Here is a 27,070-nt window from a genome sequence, read left to right on the forward strand (position 1 = left end):
ACAAATGCAGCTTTTAAATGCAATTTAAAATGTCAAGCGCACTATAGCATTGTTTTGGATTGAATTCCAGCCCTAACCTACTTTACAATGTATAAGTTAACAGTGTATGGCTCCGTTTCCAATTAATGTTGCTCATTTGCTGTTTCACAGCCTGGCATGTGCAGAGATCTCATGGTTGGCATAACTGTGTTATCATTCTCTATCATGTCATCTGGTTAGGTCTGCTGTGTTGACGACTCACTAGATATTCGCCAGTCTATGTGAACAAAGAGACACTTTGGTTGTCTGTAACATCAATTTATTAATGTGATTCCATTCAAAGACACATGATTGGTAGAAAACAAAGGATAATAAAAAACAGACTTGAAAAAAAAACTGCTGTTTATCCAGACTAGTTTCGCATGGCTTCTGCTCAATGTGTGAATGGTATTTAGTCCGTCCAACTACACACAGGAGATCAAGAATGAGACCAGGATAAGTTCCAGCAGCGTGTAAGTGAAATCTACCCCGTCGGAGCAACAATATACAGTATGCTAAAGTCTCCAAGACACTTTCCTGCATACTTTCAAAAGGCTTCCATTGTTTCCCAATGTCCTGTAGCCCATGGATACTTCCCTTCAACATCCTCCGGACTTAGTGAGGTTCCTCTGATATGTATTGACATTCAGGACAATTTGTTTTTATGTCCTCCCCTTGAATGTATTCATGCAGGTATAGCTTCCAGAAAACTTGTGGATCTCTTCAAGAGCAGCTTGTGGCATGAAGCTAGGGTGTGGAGAAAGTAGAGATAGGAGGTTACATATGAGTGAAAGATATGTACAGTTGAAGACGGAAGTTTACATACACCTTACAAAATACATTTAAACTCAGTTTTTCACAATTCCTGACATTTAACCCTAGTAAAAATTCCCTGTCTTCGGTCAGTGAGGATCACCACTTTATTTTAAGAATGTGAAATGTCAGAATAATAGTAGAGAGAATTATTTATTTCAGCTTTTATTTCATCACATTCCCAGTGGGTCAGTAGTTTACATACACTCAATTAGTGTTTGGTACCATTGCCTTTAAATTGTTTAACTTGGGTCAAACGTTACGGGTAGCCTTCCACAAGCTTCCCACAACAAGATGGGTGAATTTTGGCCCATTCCTCCTGACAGAGCTGGTGTAACTGAGTCAGGTTTGTAGGCATCCTTGCTCGCACACGCTTTTTCAGTTCTGCCCACACATTTTCTATAGGATTGAGGTCAGGGTTTTGTGATAGCCACTCCAATACCTTGACTATGTTGTCCTTATGCCATTTTGCCACAACTTTGGAAGTACGCTTGGGGTCATTGTCCATTTGGAAGACCCATTTGCGACCAAGCTTTAACTTCCTGACTGATGTCTTGAGATGTTGCTTCAATATATCCACATCATTTTTCTTCCTCAAGATGCCATCTATTTTGTGAAGTGCACCAGTCCCTCCTGCGGCAAAGCACCCCCACAACATGATGCTGCCACCCCCGTGCTTCACAGTTGGGATGGTGTTCTTCGGCTTGCAAGCCTCCCCGTTTTTCCTCCAAACATAACAATGGTCATTATGGCCAAACCGTTGTATTTTTGTTTCATCGGACCAGAGGACATTTCTCCAAAAAGTACGATCTTTGTCCATGGGCAGTTGCAAACCGTAGTCTGGCTGTTTTATGGCGGTTTTGGAGCAGTGGCTTCTTCCTTGCTGTCGAAAAAGGACTCATTTTACTGTGGATATAGATACTTTTGATACCTGTTTCCTCCAGCATCTTCACAAGGTCCTTTGCTGTTGTTCTGGGATTGATTTGCACCTTTCGCACCAAAGTACATTCATCTCTAGGACACAGAAAGCGTCTCCTTCCTGAGCGGTATGTCGGCTGCGTGGTCCCATAGTGTTTATACTTGCGTACTATTGTTTGTACAGATGAACGTGGTACTTTCAGGCATTTGGAAATTGCTCCCAAGGATAAACCAGACTTGTGGAGTTTTTTTTCTGAGGTCTTGGCTGATTTCTTTTGATTTTCCCATGATGTCTGAGGCACTGAGTTTGAAGGTAAGCCTTGAAATACATCCACAGGTACACCTCCAATTGACTCAAATGATGTCTATTAGCTTATCAGAAGCTTCTAAAGCCATAACATCATTTTCTGGAATTTTCCAAGCTGTTTAAAGGCACAGTCAACTTAGTGTATGTAAACTTCTGACCCACTGGAATTGTGATACAGTGAGTTATAAGTGAAATAATCTGTCTGTAAACAATTGTTGGAAAAATTACTTGTGTCATGCACAAAGTAGATGTCCTAACAGACTTGCCAAAACTATAGCTGGTTAACAATAAATTTGTGGAGTGGTTGTAAAACGAGTTTTAAGGACTCAAACCTAAGTGTATGTAAACTTCCGACTTCAACTGTATGTACTTTAAATAGGCCAAAATGATATGAGACATTACCTTTTGAGGATAACGAGAGCATGCATGGTCCAGGGCATGTAAACGTAGGCTGTGTTAGTCCTGACTGCATCCACAGTCCTTTCAGCAACTGTCTCTGGCTTGAGGGGAGGGAAGAGCGCTGGAAACCTACAGGACCAGAAAACCCAGAGAGATTAGCTTTCCAGTAACTACAATACATGCATGAAGAAAATGGTGCATGGCAGTAGTGGTGGTGTAATCTAAACTAGATTGTGAAGAACCATGTTGTAGGCTTGCTCACCTGACTCTCATGCCCTGGAACATCTCAGTGTTGGTGTGGAAGGGGAGCACGGTGGTGCAGCCCACCCCGGGACAATCCAGCAGGCCCAGAGTCAGGCTCTCCATGAAGGCCAGGGAGGAGGCCTTGGAGGTGCAGTAGTCGATGGCCCCAGGGATGGGTGACTGGGACAGGATGGAGTTTATACAGACCACGTGGCCGTGCTGGAGCTCCAGCATCCGTGGCAGGAAGGCCTTTGTAGTCTGGATGAGGGAGAAGAAAGGAAGGGGGGAGGGCATTGGGGAAAATGTACAGTTATACACATGAAAAAGAGACACACAGAGGAAGCAGGCCCAAGTGGAGCCACAGATTGAGTTTCATTTTTTTTTTGCTGATGATTGCATTTATGCAACCTGAAAGTTTGATCTCTATTCAAACAGAGACTGCTATAGGTTTACACAAAGAGGCCCTCTGATGTTCTACCTACGGGCTAAAGCAGTAAGCCTATAATTTGGAAATACCCCAACACTCCTGTAAATTAAGCTGAGACTGACATGAAGGGGCATTGGCCAATAAAAGCACTTTTGGAGAATGATAAGATTGATATAACTGTAAGGAAGCACACACACCTCTCTTCCTAAACCTCAACAACACTTACCCAGAACTGTCCCATTGTGTTGATATGTTGAGACTTCAAAAGACAGTCATCGTCGCTGTCCATCAGACTTTTCCCATGGACCACTGCAGCATTATTCACCAGGATCGTAACATCTCCCACCTGGAAAAATAATAACAAAACTAATGTTAGAAACAAAACTGACGTTTTTATATTAAGAGGATTTATCCACTTTTTTCTACCTACTTTCTTTTCATGTGAAGTTATGTGATAGAGCTGACAGTCATACTCAACACGCTTATCTTATCTTGACATTGCAATTTAGGTGTAATCTATACAGTACCAGTCAAAAGTTTGGACACGCCTACTCATTCTCAAGGGTTTTTCTTTATTTCTACATTGTAGAATAATAGTGAAGATATCAAAACTATGAAAAAACACATATGGAATCATGTAGTAAGCAAAAACGTCCTAAACAAATCAAAATATATTTTATATTTGAGATTCTCAAAGTGGCCACCCTTTGCCTTGATGACAGCTTTGCACACTCTTGGCATTCTCTCAATCAGTTTCATGAGGAATGCTTTTCCAAAAGCCTGGAAGGAGATCCCACATATGCTGAGCACTTGTTGGCTGCTTTTCCTTCGCTCTGCGATCCAACTCATCCCAAACCATCTCAATTGGGTTGAGGTCGGGTGATTGCGGAGGCCAGGTCATCTGATGCAGCACTCCATCACTCTCCTTCTTGGTCAAATAGCCCTTACACAGCCTGGAGGTGTATTTTGGGTCATTGTCCTGTCAAAAAACAAATGATAGTCCCACTATGCACAAACCAGATTGGATGGCGTATCGCTTAAAAATGCTGTGGTAGCCATGCTGGTTAAGTGTGCCTTGAATTCTAAATAAATCACAGACAGTGTCAACAGCAAAGCACCCCCACACAATCACACCACCTCTTTAACGGTGGGAACTACACATTCGGAGATCATCCGTTCACCTACTCTGCGTCTCACAAAGACACGGCGGTTGGAACCAAGAATCTCAAATTTGGATTCATCAGTCCAAAGGACAGATTTCCACCATTTAATGTCCATTGCTCGTGTTTCTTGGCCAAAGCACATCTTTTCTTCTTATTGGTGTCCTTTAGTAGTGGTTTCTTTGCAGCAATCCTATTTTCCTGTGGCGGTCCTCATGAGAGCCAGATTCATCATAGCGCTTGATGGTTTTGGCGACTGCACATGAAGAAACTTTCAAAGTTATTGACATTTTTCGGATTGACTGACCTTAATGTCTTAAAGTAATAATGGACTGTTGTTTTTTTTGCTTATTTGAACTGTTCTTGCCATAATATGGACTTCGTCTTTTACCAAATAGGGCTATCTTCTGTATACCCCCCATACCTTGTCACAACACAACTGATTGGCTCAAATGCATTAAGAAGGAAAGAAATTCCACAAATGAACTTTTAACAAGGCACACCTTATTTAAAAAAAAAAATGTACTCCTCTTTGGAGGACAAATATCTTTTAGTTGTTTTTTTACAGCTTTTCTGCTACATATACAGTTGAAGTCGGAAGTTTAGATACACTTAGGTTGGAGACATTAAAACTCGTTTTTCAACCACTCCACAAATTTCTTGTTAACAAACTATAGTTTTGGCAAGTCGGTTAGGACATCGATGTCATGGCTTTAGAAGCTTCTGATAGGCTAATTGACATAATTTGAGTCAATTGGAGGTATACCTGTGGATGTATTTCAAGGCCTACCTTCAAACTCAGGGCTTCTTTGCTTGACATTATGGGAAAATCAATAGAAATCAGACACAAAAATAGTAGACCTCCACAAGTCTGGTTCATCCTTGGGAGCAATTTCCAAATGCCTGAATGTACCACGTTCATCTGTACAAACAATATTACGTAAGTATAAACACCATGGGACCACACAGCCGTCATACCGCTCAGGAAGGAGACACGTTCGGTCTCCTAGAGACAAATGCGAAAAGTGCAAATCAATCCCAGAACAACAGAAAAGGACCTTGTGAAGTTGCTGGAGGAAACAGGTACAAAAGTATCTATAGTATCCACAGTAAAATGAGTCCTATATCGATGTAACCTGAAAGGCCGCTCAGCAAGGAAGAAGCCATTGCTTCAAAACCTCCATAAAACAGCCAGACTACGGATTGCAACTGCACATGGGGACAAAGATCTAAATTTTTTGACAAATGTCCTCTGGCCTGATGAAACAAAAATGGTCATAATGACCATCGTTATGTTTGGAGGAAAAAGGGGGAGGCTTGCAAGCCGAAGAACACCATCCCAACCGTGAAGCACGGGGGTGCTTTGCTGCAGGAGGGACTGGTGCACTTCACAAAATAGATGGCATCATGAGGTAGGAAAATGATGTGGAATATATTGAAGCAACATCTCAAGACATCAGTCACGAAGTTAAAGCTTGGTTGCAAATGGGTCTTCCAAATGGACAATGACCACAAGCATACTTCCAAAGTTGTGGCAAAATGGCATAAGGACAACAAAGTCAAGGTATTGGAGTGGCCATCACAAAGCCCTGACCTCAATCCTATAGAAAATGTGTGGGCAGAACTGAAAAAAAGCGAGTGTGAGCAAGGAGGCCTACATCCTGACTCAGTTACACCAGCTCTGTCAGGAAGAATGGGAAAAGATTCCCCCAACTTATTGTGGGAAGCTTGTGGAAGGCTACCTGAAACGTTTGACCCAAATTAAACAATTTAAAGGCAATGCTACCAAACACTAATTGAGTGTATGTAAACTTCTGACCCAATGGGAATGTGATGAAAGAAATAAAAGCTGAAATAAATAATTCTCTCTACTATTATTCTGACATTTCACATTCTTAAAATAAAGTGGTGAGTCTAACTGACCTAAGACAGGGCATGTTTACTTGGATGAAATGTTAGGAATTGTGAAAAACTGAGTTTAAATGTATTTGGCTAAGGTTATGTAAACTTCCGACTTCAACTGTACATACATTTTACATTTATTTTGCATGCACATTTTGAATACACATTTTACATACATGGTACTTTTATATAAAGCAGTCAAATAACAATAATACATTACCAAACATAAGCTCTTTAATTTACCCCTCAGCCACTCTCAGCCAATCCTACCTATCACCATAGACCACCCGCGTTTGGTTTCCATGTGCCATATATTTTTCAATTGTGCTGTGATGTTTTATATAATTTTTTAACCTGTCTAATCATATAGTATCCACAGATTGTGAGCTAAAGCTGAAAACCTTGGCTTCCTGAGTGACACAGTGGTCTAAGACACTGCATTGCAGTTGCTAGCTGTGCCGCTAGAGATCCTGGTTCGAGTCCAGGCTCTGTCGCAGTCGGCCGCGACCAGGAGACCCATGGGGCGGCACACAATTGGCCCAGTGTCGTCCGGGTTAGGGGAGGGTTTAGCTGGCAGGGATGTCCTTGTCCCATTGCACTCTAGCGACTCCTGTGGATGGGCCGGGCACACGCAAGCTGACATGGTCGCCGGGTGTACGGTGTTTCCTCCGACACATTGGTGTGGCTGGCTTCCAGGTTAAGCGGGCATTGTGTCAAGAAGCAGTGCGGCTTGGTTGGGTCGTGTTTCAGAGGACGCATGGCTCTTGACCTTCACCTCTCCCGAGTTCGTACGGGAGTTGCAGCGATGAGACAAGGCTGTAACTACCAATTGGATACCACGAAATTGGGGAGAAAAGGGGTAAATGATGAAAACCTTTCCTACGAGTATTATTATATTATTTATTGACTGACTATGGCTTTCCAAATCGCCCAACACTGCTATTTGTAAGGTTAATTTTAAGTGCATGTTGTGATTTTTTTAACCATTCCTGAACCTGTGACCAGAAACAAGCTACATAGGGGCAATACCAGAATAAATGATCTATTGATTCTGTCTCTTCGCAGCAAAATCTACAGCGCTGAGATTGTTGTATGCCCCATATATATAGCATTCTGTTGGTGGCAAGAATTTTATATAATAATTTACATTAAAAACTCAATGTGTTGAATCAAGTGTATTTTTTTGTACCAGTTGATAAACCATGTGCCATGGAATTGGTACATCAGAAATCTCTTCCCATTTAGTTTGTAACCTGTATGGCACAACTGTTAATTGAAAGGCATGAGAGAATGCCAAGAGTGTGTAAAGCTGTCATCAAGGCTACTTTGAAAAATATAAAATTTATTTTGATTTCTTTAGCACATTTTTCGTTGCTACATGATTCCATATGTGTTATTTCATAGTTCTGATGTCTTCACTATTATTCTACAATGTAGAAAATAGTACAAATAAAGAAAAACCCTGGAATGAGTAGGTGTGTCCAAACTTTTGACTGGTAGTGTATGTCAGATGGGGAGAGGAATTCAAAAACGATGAAGCCCTGCCAGTTCTGTAGACAGGAGTAACAGCAGTGAGAGAAACCTTGACCCATGAGCGTTTCACTGGCTCCAAACAATATTTTGTATTTGTGTAAAAAATTAAATGTGGATTTATAATAGATCTAAATAGCATACCTTCTCCCTGACCACCTTGGCCTGCTTGTAAACGTCCTCCCGATTAGCCACGTCGCACAAGAAGTAGTGGCACTCTGTTCCAAATTGGGAGATCTCTTCACATGTCTCTTTCAGACACTTCTCTGTGCGACCCCACAGGATCACCTGTAGAGGGTAAACATTAGCAAGGGTTATAAAATAGGCTTATAAAATTGCATAATAGTGTAATATGCTCTGAATAAAATATGAGCAATTAGCTCAGCTGAATGAATAGTGATATTTTGCTTTTCAACAATCCGTCAACAATCAGCTATCTGTACACGTATTGTTGTCGAAATCCTGAGAAAAACATGGCTAAAATACATTCAATGGGTAGCCAAAGCCAAACAACTATGCCAATGACACATGCTCTCAACAAGTATACAGACATTTCATGTTTGCAGCATTTGGCCCTAGGATGAGATGAGATAATTTGGTTAAAATGTTCCTTTCATTCAGAGAACAGAGAGGCCATGTTTAGAAGCAACAAATAGTTTCAGAGCGAGATTAAGGGGGTGGGGTTGCAGTGTGAATGAAGCGTCTCTTCATCAGCCTGGAGAGGGTAAATTAAGCTCAGTCATTTGAGCAGGGAACATGGGCTAGGATGGAGGTGGGGGGCAGCGATTGGGCAATTAGATCCGTCAGTCTTTGGGGTCAGGGAAAGGTAATGAAATCAGGGGGTGAGCCCTCCTCATCTCTCAAACACACATTCTCAAAGAGATTACACGGCCTGTTGGGCAGATGAACCCAGTCATTTCTGGTCAGGGAGTCTGAAAACAGTTTGTGTGTGAAGTGCTGATGGGGCCAGTGTAGGGCTTGGCTGGTTGCCAGTGACCAAGGTTAATATTTTTGCAGAAAGTCTTCTGGAAAGTGATCCTGTGTGTGTGTGTGTGTGTGTGTGTGTGTGTGTGTGTGTGTCTTTCATCCACCCTTACAGTATGATATCAATATTGTGTGAATACAAAATCTTAATTCTACATGTAGATAAGGAAGATAAATCACAAGCAGAGGTCACAGTGACATCCTTGTCCTGATAGAGAAGAGTTCAGAGACAGCCAGGCTATAGCCACTCATCTCTTTAGGAATGAATAGGAGGATAGTAAATGCATATTTCAACATCTCAAACATGCATAGCTAGCTTGCCGAAGGTTTTGCCGCTATCTTTCTTGTTTTACTGCAACACGACATCTAGGGCAATCTGAGCAGCTGTCTGTGACAGTGTATTCAGATCCCACCAATGTTTTAATGAAGCTAGTCCCTATGGGCTTATGTTTACTTGCATAATGGGAGCATTAAGACTGTAAAGTGAAATGTTTGCTTTGGGGGAGATACGGGAGGGTCACAATCTGCATGATATGCAGTTTTGATCAAGTTCCAAGAGTAAAAAATGTTTGGCTTTCCACTGGATGGGTCTTTGTTTGAGTTTCTTTAGATTGCTTTTTTGTTTGCTTCGTTTGCCAGCCAGTTTGAGTAATCAGCAGAGGTGAATGGATGGGTCTAGGTAAATTACTGAAAGCCTTTAATAGGATTTCATCCTAACAAACAAACCTGACATTTCTCATTAAAAATCACCACTCACACTGTGCTCTCCTGTTATTTAATTCATTATGCTTATCTGCCAGTCCCAACACACTGGGGCTTCAGGATAAACAATGGCCGGCCAAATCTAGAGCTATCAGCTTAGAATGCCTAAGTGCTGCGGAAAACTAATTCTAAATTCCCTCACATCGAGTGACTAAGTATCTCTGATAAACCAGTGATTACTCTGTCTGAGGTGCCATATCTGACAAGATTAAACAACATTCACCAATTGTGTAAAATTGATGGTCTGTTCAAGGACATGATTTATTCAAAGACAGTAAGTCTTGCAAATCACCAAGTGTTGGTGTATCAGGGTGCAATGATGATGAACTGGCGATGTGGTGGGCCTCATCCACATCCCTACACCAGAACGCAATAATATTTCACAAGGGAAAAAATGGATTCAAGGATGGGCATGAGCCCTCTTCTTCACACCAGTTGTAGGGGATAGGGGCTAACAGGGAGGGGGCACGGGGAGGGGAAATAGGGAGTTCAGGAGGCAGTCGCCTGCCCTACCGCTGTCTAATTAGTGCGGAGACAACAGGGTCAGTTGCAGGGCAATACCCAGCTGGGAGCAGTGTGCTTCCCGCCTCCAACACACACACACACACACACACACACACACACACACACACACACACACACACACACACACACACACACACACACACACACACACACACACACACACACACACACACACACACACACACACACACACACACACACACACACACACACACAATATAGAGCTTGCCAATGTATAAAGCCACTATCAACCTGGGTAGAGGCATATGTTCCCAGTTCTCCTAATGAGTAGCCGGGGCTGAGAAAGATGCCAATATCTCTTACTATCTTCAATTGTACTTTCTTCTTCCACATGTTCAAAATATTATGATCCACAAATTGAGTCGCAAAAACAAAATGCCACACTAAGTACCTTATTAAATTCTACATGCTGACATTTTTAACCAAGGGGATTTTGGATTTCTGGTTTGGGATGCCAGTGGAATATATTTGAATTGCATAGGGTACATTGAGAGCATATGTGAATATGTTGCTTCAACCTCTGAAACATTTATTGTGGTTGTGCTGGAGGCCCCCTCCCTCTTTCTCTGTTCTCTGAACTTGGGTGCTCAGCTTTTGTAAAGTTGCTGTGGTTTATTGTTTTAGTGCTTCACTCTGTAACGGCTCTTTTGACGACACACACAAGGCCTCACCCCCCCTCACCTTCCTCTATCCCCCTCTCACCAGTCTCTCCTTTTCACCTCACATCATTCTTTCATCAATGCTGTGGCTAGTGCACTCCCTACCGTGAAAGCACCAAAGCTACTAGAGAGAATAGAGAAATTGCGTCTGCCAATCACAATGGACCTCAAACTGGGGTAGTCTTTCCTAGAGGTTATTTGTGATGAATGTCCTACTTCTTTTAGCATATCTTAGGCAGGGAGTGATTGTGAGGCACATTAGTGCAGGTGTTGTTTTCAAAGCCTTCACACCTTGATAATACCCAACAATGGGGCCCTGACAAGAATGGTGACTTCCTTTGTTGTGCAGCTGCAAATTATAACTTTTAAAAGCCACAGGTCTTTTGTGGGTTGTTCCCTGAGGAGATGTTGATGGAAGGATGAAGAGCAAGGCCAAAGCACTCAAAGTTAAAATGTTTTTTTTTAGCTTGGACACATAATGTAAGGATAAGCAAAAACTGCAACATGTGGTGCTCCATATGACAATTCATAAAGCTATAATTATTCCTCTAAGTTGCATGGGTGAAAATACAACTAGCTATTCATTTGTAAAAAAAAAAAATAATAATAAATAAAGTGGGATGGGGGGGGTAGTATTCATATGGAATCATTGTGAAACGCTTATGTCTCCATCTGTGTGTCTGAGGCTCTGTCCATTACAATTCAGAGCTAACAGAACACTATGGTGGCTCACTATGCACTCAGCTGTGTACTGTTTGGATTGTAATTGGAATAGTGGGTAGTCTGACCAGTAGTGGCGGCCTGGCGGGGACTGTAAATGTAGTCACTGGGGCATTTCAAGCATAAGTGACTGTTTCTTGTTAAGGAGGAGGGTGGGGACAGGCTATTTATAAGAGCTTTGGCTGACGGATACATATTTTGGATGGGTGAGGCAGCTGAAACATGCCATCTTCCTCTGTGGGCTTCATTTCACCTCAATAATAAACTCAGTGTAAGGTAGCAGGTTGACGTTTATTGTCATGAGTCTTGTCCTGGAGGCAGAACTGGGCAATTTCTCCTTTGATAGGCCAGCTGCTAAGTCAAAATTGGCTATATTGTAGAAATTCATGAAAACAAAAATGTGCTTTTGGTCTTAAATTAAGTTTAGGGTTAGGCATTATGGTTAGCAGTGTGGTTAAGGTTAAGTTTAGTTTCTGCCTTGCTGGTTTGCTTGAAAAACACATCTGAATCAGTGTTTTATTATGGCAATGTGATGTCTTGTGTAGGCACTTGGCACAGTTAGTGTTTTTCTGCTAGTCCCAGTAGGACTACAACATTTCTCCTGTGAGGATTATGTGACTAGCTTTTAAACATGTTTCTTCAGAAAGTTGAAAAAGTTCATCCCAATTCCATAGAAGTGATATCACTTGATCAAGGTAACTCCTGTTGGCTGTCAGCAACAATAAAACTTTATTCTGGACATTAATGATGCTTGATCTCATCCAATATCAATGTTAAGCCATAACTCCTTTTTCTGAGCTTTGGCTGAACAGAAATCATTCCGTGAGTCACTATAATACGTCAGCAGTCAAATGGTCAGAGGGAGACTTTTGCCCTTCTGCAGCCCTACTCCTGAGTGCCGCAGCGGTCTAAGGCACTGCATCTCTGTGCTTAGAGGTGTTACTACAGACACCCTGGTTCAAATCCTGGCTGTATCACAACCGGCTGTGATTGGGAGTCCCATAGGGCGCTGCACAATTGGCCTAGCGTTGTCAGGGTTTGGCCAGTGTAGGGCTGTCATTGTAAATAAGAATTTGTTCTTAACTGACTTGCCTAGTTAAATAACGGTAAAACAATTTAAATAGCCTGTTGTGCCAAAATTTAGAGCCCTGTCCTGGAATCTGATTGGCTGATCTACTCCTAAGGTCATGACCTATTCATGTTACAGAGGAAACAATAGATTGGAGGAACAAGTGGACAAACTAATGTCTTTGCCCTTGCAATGTAGGCTACCTGATGTAAACCTATGGCGCTTTTGGTTAAGGGGGGGGGGGGGGGGGGGTAGTACGTCAATACAAATAATAGTTATGGAAAGAAGTGTGCATAAAAAAGACTAGGTATCGCACAGAAGGTGTTCAGAGGTTGGCTTCAGGGTATCAACTCAGTTATCGTTATAACCATGTAGCCTAATCAATGAGTGTACTAATTCAAAAGATATGAAAATATGCACAGGTCTGGGGAACTATAGGCTATTTTAGGAGTGCTCATATTGCTCAAGATTAAGTGAACCCAATCACGTTTGATGCTCAACAAGTTGCATAATACAATTAATAAAGTGCAGAAACAAAACGCATGCATGTGTTTTATTTACCTTTTTAGCCCCCTGCTTGGCAAACTCCTGAGCCAGGTGACGACCAATACCTCGTCCCCCGCCTGTGATCAGAACCACCTCCTTGATCAGCGTTCTTCGTCTACTTGGTAGCAGTAAGTACACACTTGCTTTCAATATGTAGTAGACAATGTGTATGGGGAAAAACACTATACAGCTCAAACACTTAAAATCCATGTTACTTCTTCTTACAGTAATCTAAATTCTCTAAATTTTTCGAACACAAACACAAGTTCGATATCCTCCAATCGTGATGTCCTTGGCAGAGCGGTTTTTAGGTAAATAGCTGGTTAAAACCAAACTCAAACTAGCCAACTGCAGCACTTGAAGTCAATGTTTCATTACATTTAGGCTATTATGTCCCAAGCTCAGAAATGCGTCAATATACGGAGCTCTGGCATGTTTATCGATTATTCAGGTTATTGGCAAACTATTATTTTTGACTAATGACCATATTACACCGGTAGTCCGCGGTTACTTTTCAAGTAACCTAAAGAAGGCGAGAGTGTCTCCGAAGGCATGCGCTACTGAATCGTCCACACAACAAGTGTGTTGTGTTCTTATCCTTGGACGTTACCGCCTCTGACTCCGATAGCTTACTTTATAGCGCACTGACTACCCGTCCCCGCAGTGTTGAAAAAAAGACCTGCGATCTGAAGGGAGTTTTTTCAAAGACCATTAATCCTGATTGACAGGTTGAATGGTGAGGAATATGTTGCTTTACTGTGTGTCGACTGTGACTGGTTTTATCTCTACCCAGCCCCGAGACGCGTCTGCCACAACTGCTGTGATGCCGTGAACTCATATTTCACTATTTCAGTCCTCTATTAAAATCAAGAATTTTCTTCCTCCCTAAGTTGTTTACAGTGAGCTAAATGCTTGGTTTTACGGTTTTTGAGATGTGCCAATGTTTCTCAATTCTCCTTCAAGCTGTCACACTCTCTGGGAAATAATAGTTGGATAAGTTTCTCATGCACTTGAGAAGTGCCATAACCTACTTTGATAGCTTACTTTGAATAGTTTGATGAGACAACATTCACCCAAACTGGTTGGACTTGGTTACATCACATGTATCCACAGTACTAGTATCAAAGTAAAAAAAAACACACACACATTTTCACACAAGATGCTGCTGCTACTCTGTTTATTATATATCCTGATTGCCTAGTCACTTTTACCTCTACCTACATACTGTATTACCTCAATTACGTCAACTACCTTGTACCCCTGCACAATGACTTGGTACTGGTACTCCTTGTATATAACCTCATTGTTATTTTATTACGTTACTATTTCCTTATTTTTAAAATGTATTTAGCAAGTCTTTTTCTTACTTTTTAACTCTGCATTGTTGTGAATGGGCTCATAAGTAAGCATTTCACAATAAAGTCTACACCTGTTGTATTCGGTGCATGTGACCAATACATTTTTATTTGATTTTACATGCACACGTGCGCACACACGCACACACACACACACACACACACACACACACACACACACACACACACACACACACACACACACACACACACACACACACACACACACACACACACACACACACACACACACTATCTCTCTCTCTTGCCTCTCTCTCTCTCTCTCTCTCTCTCTCTCTCTCTCTCTCTCTACATGTATCTACATGTATCTTTCTATCTCTCTGTCTATAATCACAATGTATCAGATATTTGTTATGACTGAGTGTTTTGCTGCTTGTAAAAAAATATATTGATACACTTTTTTTTTAAGTGTATACGGTGGGAGATAAAGTGCTGAATACTCTATAGATTTTTTGGAGAACCACCCCCACGTGATGAGTAACCTTGCCTGAGACCTTAAGTCTTGCATGGGCTCCCTGAGCTAATGTCTAGACTTGATCTCAGTGGGCTAACACAGTGGTGACCAGGTAACCCGAGTTCAAACCCAGTTGGCCACATCTTCATTGACCTATCTATTACAAGTAAATACACAGGTTTTACTATCTGCATTGGCCTACCTATTACAGGTAAATACACAGGTTTTACTATCTGCATTGACCTACCTATTACAGGTAAATACACAGGTTTTACTATCTGCACTGACCTACCTATTACAGGTAAATACACAGGTTTTACTATCTGCATTGACCTACCTATTACAGGTAAATACACAGGTTTTACTATCTGCATTGGCCTACCTATTACAGGTAAATACACAGGTTTTACTATCTGCATTGACCTACCTATTACAGGTAAATACACAGGTTTTACTATCTGCATTGACCTACCTATTACAGGTAAATACACAGGTTTTACTGTGTGATGTAAAAGTTGGTCAATCTAGCTGACATGAAAAAGGGGTGCTTTTGGCATATATAATGGTGGCATACATAATTACACACTACTTCATGTGATAAAAGTTCATTTCAATGCATGAGAAGATGGGGCGCTGTGAAGACTAGACATAAAGACCCCTGATCTAGTGATCTGTCACTTGAAACACATCTCTCTCTCTGTGACAATACAGAAATGGGTCAGTCCCAGAAACTTGGCAAGGTAAGAATTAGGGACCTGCATAAATACCTCCTAAACAAATCCAGTAAATTCATGGGCTGCAGACAAGATTCCAGTCTGTGATTTTTGGGCCAGGCCCTGTGATTTTTGCTCGGTATAGCTGATGAATGGAGGGCTTTTTCAGAAACTGGGATGGGTTTAAGACAGCAGCTTGACAATGGCGGCTTTGTGCTGGGCTCAGCTTCTCAGAAAAAAGGCTGAGAGACTCTCTGGGACGGCTAAAAGGTTGACTAGTCCTAGAAAACAGCTCCAGTTGCTGTCATTTTCGTGCACATTTCACAGAGCTACAAATCATAATGCATTGAAATACGCCATCAAAGTATTTTCAGAAATTTCATTCTGAATTATAATGAACATAAATTGTTTTGTAAACAACACCACATTATACTGTTTCAATTCGAAATACCATGCATTTTGATTACAAATGTGTCTAGACTACCTTATCTGACAGAGAACATGGTCTGCTAACACTAAGCATCACTGCCATCTACAGATTAACATTAAAAGTTCAGATACCAGTGTCTGCTTCACAATAAATTATACGATTGATTTAAAAGGACATTTAAAAGGAATTATTACTATTGTATTTATACAAATCTATATTCATAAAAATATCTAATTGTGAAATATGTGTTTAATGTGTAATTGCTTTAGTCCATAAAATACATTGAATAAAATGATGAATGTTCCTTTGTTACTGGCACTCAAAGTCATCTAGATATAACAAGGTCAGAGCAGGGTGTACACAAAGTTGTAGGAGGGGCAAGGAAACCCAAGCAGCTGGATAACATATTCACACTTAATGACTTACTTCTACTGTAGCCTACTTGGGATCGCACTACAGCACCATGGACATCAGCACTGCAATTTTAATAATTGGCTTTGCTGCAGTGATTGCAGCCTTCTTCCTTCTGGTAATTGGTCTAGTGTACTCTGAGATGATGAATTCAGACATTCCTCAAGGGGTTGCAAATCGAGGGAAACTGCATGTAGTTCATGGCTTGTTTGTTGGCATATCAATTGTGGTGAGTATCTATGGAATTGTTATTGCTTATTATTTTATGTTTTATGCAAGTCAAATCATGTTCAAGTCTGTAGAAATAATGAATTATTCTTACTCTTTGGTGAAAAGAAAAACATGCTTGTACTTGAACACTAAAAGAGAACTCTGCTCTTTTAAAAGATGCTTGTCCTTTCTCTGTAATCTAAACACTGATAAAGCTTCAAGTGTGTAGATAAGAGAACAGGTCTGAGTAAATGATGAAAAGCCAAAGTCATTCAGGCGTTCCATTGTTTTGGTAAGGACATACCAGCAGAGTTTCACAGTATTAGCTTGGACTGGTGAGGAGGAGGAGTCTACCGTGTCCGGAAGCAACTTCACAATTCATTTTCGGGATTCAGGTTCACTCAAACATCGTTTTAAGCTTCGATTTACTATTGACAGTTACAGCTGTCTGATTTCGGAACTGTATATCGATTCGGTCTCTTTAAATATTTGTCACTGATTTATTATTTTCAGTCTCTGAATTGTTTAATCAAACTTTTCACCTCCAGCTCCTGATATCAGGGAATAAAACTTACATCTAAATGCAGATTCGAGATTTTGGAACTGTGACAGCCTCTCTCCTCAATGGGATTTTTAGTAATTTAGCAGACACTCATATAGTAGTGAGTGCATACATTTTCATAGTTGTCCCCCATGAGAATCAAACCCACAACCCTGGCTTTGCAAATGCCATGCTCTACAAATGCCATGCTCTACCAACTGAGCCACACAGGATATTTAGTGAGTTTGCCATCACAGCCACATATGTACACAGTCTTGTGCCGTTAACCCTTTCTAAACTGACTATTGATTAAATCTGACTTAATTAGTATTATTATTGTTATATCATTTTTTTAGTGGGTAGATCAGCTTCAATATTGCAAATAGATTGTGGCTTGTATCAATGTAATTGTCTGCATAATTTCCAATCCCCCATATATTTTTGGGGTAAATATGTATATATACTGAACAAAAATATAAATGCAACATGTAAAGTCTTTGTCCCATTTTTCATGAGCTGAAATAAAAGATCCCAGAAATGTTCCATATTTCTCTCAAATTGTGCAGAAATTTGGTTTCATCCCTGTTAATGAGCATTTCTCTTTTGCCAAGATAATCCATCCACCTGACAGGTGTGGCATATCAAGAAGCTGATTAAACAGCATGATCATTACACAGGTGCACCTTGTGCTGAGGACAATGTGCAGTTTTGTCACACAACACAATGACAAAGATTTCTCAAGTTTTGAGTGAGCATGCAATTGGCATGCTGACTGCAAGAATGTCCAACAGAGCTGTTGCCAGACAATTGAATAAGCCACCTCCAACGTCGTTTTAGAACATTTGGCAGTACATCCAACCAGCCTCATAACTGCAGACCATGAGTAACCATGCAAGCCCAAGACCTTCATGGCTTCTTCACCTGCGGGATCATATATCGGGGGGTGGGGGTGCTCAGGAGTATTTATGTATGTAATAAAGCCCTTTTGTGGGGAATAACTCATTCTGATTGGCTTGGCCAGTCTCCCCAGTGGGTGGGCCTATGCCCTCCCAGGCCCACCCATGGCTGTGCCCCTGACCAGTCATGTGAAATCCATAAATTAGGGCCTAATTAATTTATTTAAATTGATTGATTTCCTTCTATGAACTGTAACTCAGTTATCTTCTTTGAAATTGCTGCATGTTGTGTTTATATTTTTGTTCGGTATATATGTATTTCAAATATTTTCGTTCTTTATTATTTTCCCCTAACCCTACCACCCCTACCCAAATTGGAGTAGCTAATGGACAACAATAATACAGACACAGTATACATTAGTTCGTTTTTGTTTGTTTTTAGTCCCATCCTTCAGCTACTCTCAACCCCTCCAATCTATCTCTAGCTGCCCTATATTTTTCCACTGTGCTGTGATGTTTCACAAAAGTTCTGAACCTTCATATTCTCATAGCAACTCTACAGAGTGCCAATAGCTACAATGAATGGCTAAATTACTTCCGGACACTAATGGTCCACAGAGCTCCTCCTCCTCCTTGCCACTCTATTGGAGTCAATACAAAGTCCACCTACTGGTAAAACCTTAACTGTGTCATGGTGTCATTATGGCCCTATTCCCACTACGAGATATGAAGGCGAGCCTGAGGAGCGGGGTGGCGAAAGAGAATTCTACTTTTCAATTCACATTACATCCTTGCCTTACGTTTCATTGTGGCTGGCAACAGACATTCTTAGTCCTCAGCTCAAATTGACCGCAAATATCACAGTAAGCACAATTCAACATTGACAGAAACTTTTCTTTTATAACATATTACACTATTGAATAATGCAACCAAAACATATTACACTCTTGAATAATGCAACAATTCACAAGCATGTATGTGCAGACAATTACAGGATTTATTTTCTTGTCTGTAGGCTACACTTTAGCTTCAAGACAAAAGCACAGAATTGCTATAATGGATGTCTTCAGTACCGTTAACTTATCAAAAATGAACAATTAACCCGCTCATGAGAATGTAAAAGTACAGTAGACCTACCTTACAATGTTACAACAAAATTACTAAAATGTAATCTAAACGTAAACCAGGCTTAATTTTTATCAACATCATGCAAATCCTTACGTGGTGAAATCCATTTGCAACTGAAAATGTGGGTATAAGTGAATTCACTGTGAAGAGCTGTTTTATATGGAAGCCATATGATTGTTGACATATCATGCCGCATGATTTGTCAACATGCACAATTAGTCTGTGCTTCAGTCTGATCAGCGATAGCCTACTGATAACCACAGCTGCAGGTAGCCTAGAGAAGCCTATGCGCTCTGATCCCATCTGGACCTGAAATGTAACATCATGTTTTTATAGCCTAAACTATGTATTTATAGCCTAAAATAGGCCCACTTATTTGTGTTCTGAGAAAATGTGAATGTTTTCATCCTCCCGAGAGCCAGGATTTTTTTTACTGTATGACCTGATTAGAACAATGATCTGGTCCCATCATTGCCCATATGAAACTTTAAAAACATTCTTATGACTATGTCATACTCTACAACTATGGTCCGGAGTTGGTTAAATTAGCCTACTACCAAATCAGAAGAAAAATCTGTGACCCATGAAAACAACCCCCCCCCCCCCCCCCCACTACTCTGGGACCTGTGATGCCACCTCTGAAATCACCACACAACGTTACAAATGAAAAAACATATCCTATTTGTATGATCCAACACAGTTATATATATGTTGGGGATGGGCTTCCATTTTTTTCGTGGCTCAGTGCAGCCGGCAGCTACTGTCAATATTTCAGAAAGTAACAGGCTGTTACTGCAATTTCAGGTAAAAACTCAAAATAAGTCTAAAATATTAGGAAAAAGTACTGTATATACAGTAGGAGTGTTGTCTCATCGAGACAATTCTGTATACACTGCACTGCATCAAGGTGGGCAACTGTCGGATGAGTGTTGTGCGCAACCTCTGGGGGTAGTGGTCGAGACGTAGCAAGTATCCAAGTTTACATTTGAGTCACAGACCGTATTTCTCCAACGTTTAGTAAGTGTGAAGAGGCTCCTTAAAATTAACTGAGCTGTTGCATTCATTGTAGTTTAATGTGCAAGTAACAAGAAAAGCTATATTGTTGAAATTGAAAAATATTCCAGCTCACAATGGTTCGTGTTGACCCTATTTCTAAGATAGGCTATAGGCTAAGCCACCTGAATAAAGCTGCATACAATGTGTTAGTCCTTTAATAAGATATGCCACCCCCCCTTCTCTGTCTTGTCAGGGCCGCATCCTGGACCGTCTGGGTCTGTGTCATCAGGTCAGGTTCACCAGGTGGTTCAGAAGACGGTTCCTGGTCCATATAAGACCAGTTCCCCCAGGCCTACGTGTGAAAGACCTGACCTTCTCTGAGGTGCCAGTCAGAGTGTATGAGCCCACGACTGGCTCACTGGGCCTGAGGAGGGGCCTGGTGTATTTCCATGGAGGAGGATGGGTGTTGGGCAGTTTGGGTAATATGATAAGACAAAAATAATGTCTAGATGATATACTCCAAGTCGATATTCACGTAATAATAAGGAATTCCCCTCGACCACGCCCACACATTATTTCCCATTGACCCCAGTGTAAAAGAGCCAACTTCGTTGTTGATTGTTTTGTTATAAAGAAATACTGTACCAAAAGATGACGAAAAGCTGCTGTGTTATGCAATTTACATGTAATCGGGTCAATAATCCCAACATCTGGTTCGCAATGCTCCCACATACGGAAATAAAGCCTGTGAGAAGAGCCCTGTGTTGTGGGAAATTGTGGGGAGCCGGTGTCCAAGTAGGCTACAGTGAGGGAAAAAAGTATTTGATCCCCTGCTGATTTTGTACTGTCACGTCCTGACCCTTGTAAGATGTAATTTTCTAGAGTAGAGTGGTCAGGGCGTGACAGGGGGTGTTTTTGGCTGGTTTTCTTGTTATCTGTTTCTATGTGGGTTTTCGAGGTTTCTATTTCTTTGTTGGGGTTGTTGGGATGATCTCCAATTAGAGGCAGCCGGTCCTCGTTGTCTCTAATTGGAGATCATATTTAAGTAGGGGGTTTTTCCACTTGTGTTTGTGGGTTGTTCATTTTTGAGTAGTGTTATTTCTCTCTGCGTCACGGTTTGTTGTTTTGTTGTTTCAAGTTATTGGTGTATTGCAAACGTTTCACGGTAATAATAAATATGTGGAACTACAACCATTCTGCGCTTTGATCCGATCCTTTAAACAGCCGTGACAGAACAACCCACCACAAAAGGACCAAGCAGCGTGGTACGGATCAGCTGGAAGAATGGACTTGGGAGGAGATTTTGGATGGGAAAGGACCTTGGAGTCAGGCTGGGGAGTATCGCCTCCCGAGGGAGGAAATTGAGGCAGCAAAAATGGAGCGACGATACTACGAGGCGCTATATCCACCAAGAGGCAAGAGTGAGAGGCAGCCCCCCAAAACATTTTTTTGGGGGGGCATACGGGGAGTTTGGCAATGTCAGGGGTGAGACCTGAGCCAACTTCCCGTGCTTACCGTGGAGAGCTGAGGAGTGAACCGGAGCCAGTCAGGGAGTCGAGCACAGAGTTTGACGCAAGATTCCGGAGAGAGGTGCTGGCGTTGAGAGCGCTGCGGCGTGGGCGTGCTGAGGAGCGAGTGACTGAACGAGCACTGGGTTATGGTGTGATGTGCACTATATCGCCCATACGCACTCACAGCCCGGTGCGCTCGGTGCAAGCTCCTCACTGGTGTCGGGCTAAGATTGGCATTCAGCCAGGAAGGAGTAGGCCTGCTCAGCATTCCTGGTCTCCAGTTCGCCTCCATAGCCCAGTATGTCCTGTGCCTCCTTCCCGCACTCGCCCTGAGGTGCGTGTTACCAGTCTGGCGCCACCTAGGCCAGTCCCACGCATCAGACCTCCAGTGCGCATGCCCAGTCCGGAGTGTCCTGTTCCTGCTCCCTGCACTCGTCCTGAGGTGCGTGTTACCAGTCTGGCGCCCCCTAGGCCAGTCTCACGCATCAGACCTCCAGTGCGCATGCCCAGTCCAGAGTGTCCTGTTCCTGCCCCCTGCACTCGTCCTGAGGTGTGTGTTACCAGTCTGGCGCCAGCCTTGCCAGTCCCACGCATCAGGATTCCAGTGCGCATTCACAGTCCAGAGCTTCTGGCGACAGTTCCCCGTCCAGAGCTTCCGGCAACAGTTCCCCGTCCAGAGCTTCCGGTGACAGTTCCCCATCCAGAGCTTCCGGCGATAGTCCCCATCCAGAGCTTCCGGCGACATTTTTCAGTCCGGAACCTACTGAGACGGCCTACAGTCCAGAACCTACTGAGACGGCCTACAGTCCGGAACCTACTGAGACGGCCTACAGTCCGGAACCTACTGAGACGGATCCCAGTCCGGAGCCTCCAGCGACACTCCCCAGTCCGGAGCCTCCAGCGACGCTCCCCAGTCCGGAGCCTCCAGCAACGCTCCTCAGTCCGGAGCCTCCAGCGACGCTCCTCATTCCGGAGCCTCCAGCGACGCATCCCAGTCCGGAGCCTCCATCCACGCTCCCCAGTTCGGATCCTTCAGCGACGCTCCCCAGTCCGGAGCCTCCAGCGACGCTCCCCAGTCTGGAGCCTCCAGCGACGCTCCCCAATCCGGAGTTTTCAGCGACGGTCTGCAGCCCGGAGCCTTCAGCGGCGGTCTGCAGCCCGGAGCCTTCAGCGGCGGTCTACAGCCCAGAGCCTTCATCGGCGGTCTGCAGCCCAGAGCCTTCAGCGGCGGTCTGCAGCCCAGAGACTTCAGCGGCGGCCTTGCAGCCCAGAACCTCCAGCGGAGGCCTGCAGCCCAGAACCTCCAGTGGCGGCCTGCAGCCCAGAACCTCCAGCGGCGGCCTGCAGCCCAGACCTTCCAGCGGCGGCCTGCAGCCCAGAACCTCCAGCTGCGGTCTGTAGCCCAGATCCTCCAGTGGCAGTCTGCAGCACAGAGCTTCCGGTAATGATCTACAGTCCGATTCCTCCGATAACGATCCACGGTCCGGTGTTACAGAAGCGGAGGGATCTGCGGGCGGAATGGGGGTTACGCCCTGAACCGGAGCCACCTCCGCTGCTGGAGGATCGGCGGGATAGTAAGGTTCTGGGTTTAGCACTAGAGCCGTCATAGACATTTGTCAACCTCCCTACCCTCCCTTTGTGTTTTGTGGTTGTTTTTTGTTGTTGTTTTTTTTGCATTCGGAGTCTGCACCTTTGGGGGGGTACTGTCACGTCCTGACCCTTGTAAGATGTCATTTTCTAGAGTAGAGGGGTCAGGGCGTGACAGGGGGGTGTATTTGGGTGGTTTTCTTTTTTATCTGTTTCTATGTGGGTTTTCTAGGTTTCTATGTCTTTTTTGGGGTTGTTGGGATGATCTCCAATTAGAGGCAGCCGGTCCTCGTTGTCTCTAATTGGAGATCATGTTTAAGTAGGGGGTTTTCAAGTTGTGTTTGTGGGTTGTTAATTTTTGAGTAGTGTTATTTCTCTCTCTAATAATAAATATGTGGAACTACAACCATTCTGCGCTTTGGTCCGATCCTTTAAACAGCCGGGACATGTACGTTTGCCCACTGACAAGGAAATGATCAGTCTATAATTTTAATGGTAGGTTTATTTGAACAGTGAGAGACAGAATAACAACAAAAAAATCCAGAAAATCATGTTATAAATTGGTTTGCATTTTAATGAGGGAAATAAGTATTTGACCCCCTCTCAATCAGAAAGATTTCTGGCTCCCAGTTGTCTTTTATACAGGTAACGAGCTGAGATTAGGAGCACACTCTTAAAGGGAGTGCTCCTAATCTCAGCTTGTTACCTGTATAAAAGACTCCTGTCCACAGAAGCAATCAATCAGATTCCAAACTCTCCACCATGGCCAAGACCAAAGAGCTCTCCAAGGATGTCAGGGACAAGATTGTACACCTACACAAGGCTGGAATGGGCTACAAGACCATCGCCAAGCAGCTTGGTGAGAAGGTGACAACAGTTGGTGCGATTATTCGCAAATGGAAGAAACACAAAAGAACTGTCAATCTCCCTCGGCCTGGGGCTCCATGCAAGATCTCACCCCGTGGAGTTGCAATGATCATGAGAACGGTGAGGAATCAGCTCAGAACAACACGGGAGGATCTTGTCAATGATCTGATCTCAAGGCAGCTGGGACCATAGTCACCAAGAAAATAATTGGTAACACACTACGCCGTGAAGGACTGAAATCCTGCAGCGCCCGCAAGATCCCCCTGCTCAAGAAAGCATATATACATGCCCGTCTGAAGTTTGCCAATGAACATCTGAATGGTTCAGAGGACAACTGGGTGAAAGTGTTGTGGTCAGATGAGACCAAAATGGAGCTCTTTGGCATCAACTCAACTCGCAGTGTTTGGAGGAGGAGGAATGCTGCCTATGACCCCAAGAACACCATCCCCACTGTCAAACATGGAGGTGGAAACATTATGCTTTGGAGGTGTTTTTCTGCTAAGGGGACAGGACAACTTCACCGCATCAAAGGGACGATGGACAGGGCCATGTACCGTCAAATCTTGGGTGAGAACCTCCTTCCCTCAGCCAGGGCATTGAAAATGGGTCGTGGATGGATGGATATTCCAGCATGACAATGACCCAAAACACACGGCCAAGGCAACAAAGAAGTGGCTCAAGAAGAAGCACATTAAGGTGCTGGAGTGGCCTAGCCAGTCTCCAGACCTTAATCCCATAGAAAATCTGTGGAGGGAGCTGAAGGTTCGAGTTGCCAAATGTCAGCCTTGAAACCTTAATGACTTGGAGAAGATCTGCAAAGAGGAGTGGGACAAAAATCCCTCTTGAGATGTGTGCAAACCTGGTGGCCAACTACAAGAAACGTCTGACCTCTGTTTTGGGTTTTGCCACCAAGTACTAAGTCATGTTTTGCAGAGGGGTCAAATACTTATTTCCCTCATTAAAATGCAAATCATTTTATAACATTTTTGACATGCGTTTTTTCTGGATTTTGTTGTTGTTATTCTGTCTCTCACTGTTCAAATAAACCTACCATTAAAATGATTGACTGATCATTTCTTTGTCAGTGGGTAAATGTGCAAAATTAGCAGGGGATCAAATACTTTTTTCCCTCACTGTAGGCTGTAACGTAACAAAATGTGGAACAAGTCAAAGGGTCTGAATATTTTCCTAATGCACTGTAGCTAAGTATGTGTCAAACATTTAGTGACATGTAAGACATTTAACTTGTTTGGTCTAGTCGGTTTGTAACTCTATTCACTACTTGTAGCTGTATAGTCCGTTTGTTTGTGTTGGTCTTGCCTAGCTTAATTTTCTGGTTGGTAGCTAGCTAGCACTCACTCACATGGTTGCTAGCACCATCATGAAAAGTTTTTTTTTTTCTTTCTTCGAAGTAGTGAGAAAGCTTGGGAGTAGGCAATATGGAAAAGTAATCTTTAGACATGTACTTTTCTTAACTGTAGTTTTGCAATTGACTAAAACAAGCAGACAACAAGAAAATTGTGTTTGAAAAAGGTAAAGATTTTGCTGTGAGCAAATGGGGTAACCTAGGTAACCACATGTTGTTTTCCCGACAGGCGGGCGTGGCTTACTGATTGGGAGTATTGCTTGTCTTGCGAAATGTTCATCCTCTGTTTACTAAGTCTAAAACTCATTTTCTGTTTCTTGTGATTAGATACTGCAGATGATGTCTGCAGGCACATTGCCAAGGAGGCTGAAACCACTGTGATTTCTGTTGGGTAACTTTTACTTTCTGACTCACTGCCTCAAAATGTGATTCCAAAGCAGATTAATGCAGTGAAAAGGGCTGTGAAGCTGTCAAAGACTTGACATGTTGCTCCTTTCTCTACCCTCATGCCTTTTAGATATCGGCTTGCCCCTGAACATCGGTACCCCACTCAGCTGGATGACTGTGACGCTGCAACGTGCCACTTCCTGTCTGTGGCAGAGGCAGAGTTCGGGGTGGACCCAGGCAGAGTGGCTGTCGGGGGTGATAGTGCTGGGGGAAACCTGGCAGCTGCACTATGCCAACGTCTGGCCAAGAGAAAAGATGGACATCTGCTGTCTCCCTGTGCCCAGGTCCTCATTTACCCAGCTCTGCAGATGGCAGATTTCAACCTGCCCTCGTACCAGCAGAATCATGCTGTGCCCATATTGTTCCGTGGCCGGGTGGCATTCTACTTCCTGCAGTATCTCAACGGGGACACGTCAGTGTGCCAGGACCTGCTGGAGGGGAACCACATCCCTGCTGAGATGAGGCTAGCCTTCAAGGAGTGGCTCTCCCCAGAACACCTCCCTCCTGAGTGCAAGGTGCGGGGCGAACTCCAGCAGGTACACTCAGCCTTAGACTACAACGGAGAGGTGTACCACATAATCAAAGACGGTTTGGATCCGGAGGTCTCGCCGCTCCTAGCGGAGGATGCTGTTATCCGTCTGACCCCACCGGCCTTTATCCTGACCTGTGAGTACGACGTGCTGAGGGATGATGGGATCCTATACAGGAAGAGGCTGTTGGACCTGGGACTGGACGTCACATGGCATCATGTTCCAGATGGCTTCCATGGACTTTTGGATTTTTTCAAAAAGGGCTGGCTAACCTTCCCGTCTGCAACACAAGCTATAAATAGTATTGTAAGCTATGTAAAAACACTTTGAGAAATGGATGTTGAAGTTTGATCTCTCTTTCATGTATCTGGCAAGTGACTTTGTTCTGTTTACAGTAAGGGAAAGCAAATAAACACCTACACAGCTTAGTACATGTTTTACTCTTATTTTAATCAATTAAGGCATTCATTTTCATTTCTACACAAAATATAATAATATTCATTATTTTTTAAATTAAGACATATACAGTATGTATAGCATGTATGAGCTATAGACTAACTGCTGCATAATTCTCTGACATTTAATAATACGGAACCATTCTAAA

At 43.0% G+C, this 27,070-nt stretch overlaps 2 protein-coding genes across 2 annotated transcripts; one reads left to right on the plus strand and one right to left on the minus strand.

Moving 5' to 3' along the window:
* Positions 1-276: 276 nt before the first annotated feature.
* On the minus strand, positions 277-13,714 carry LOC106582983 (short-chain dehydrogenase/reductase 3). The gene is made up of 6 exons (XM_014166643.3): positions 13,019-13,714; positions 7,862-8,005; positions 3,352-3,471; positions 2,718-2,956; positions 2,459-2,584; positions 277-765 (listed from the first exon to the last, which is right to left on the minus strand). The coding sequence occupies exons 1-6, from the start codon at positions 13,211-13,213 to the stop codon at positions 681-683; spliced, it is 909 nt and encodes a 302-aa protein (XP_014022118.1). The 5' UTR covers positions 13,214-13,714; the 3' UTR covers positions 277-680.
* Positions 13,715-16,331: 2,617 nt separating this feature from the next.
* Positions 16,332-26,894, plus strand: aadacl4 (arylacetamide deacetylase-like 4). Its single transcript, XM_014166641.2, has 4 exons — positions 16,332-16,616; positions 20,412-20,637; positions 25,817-25,880; positions 26,007-26,894. The coding sequence occupies exons 1-4, from the start codon at positions 16,440-16,442 to the stop codon at positions 26,794-26,796; spliced, it is 1,257 nt and encodes a 418-aa protein (XP_014022116.1). The 5' UTR covers positions 16,332-16,439; the 3' UTR covers positions 26,797-26,894.
* The last annotated feature ends 176 nt before the right edge of the window (positions 26,895-27,070 follow it).

The sequence above is a fragment of the Salmo salar genome, chromosome 22, assembly GCF_965601325.2.
Source record: "Salmo salar chromosome 22, fSalSal1, whole genome shotgun sequence".
NCBI lineage: Eukaryota > Metazoa > Chordata > Actinopteri > Salmoniformes > Salmonidae > Salmo > Salmo salar.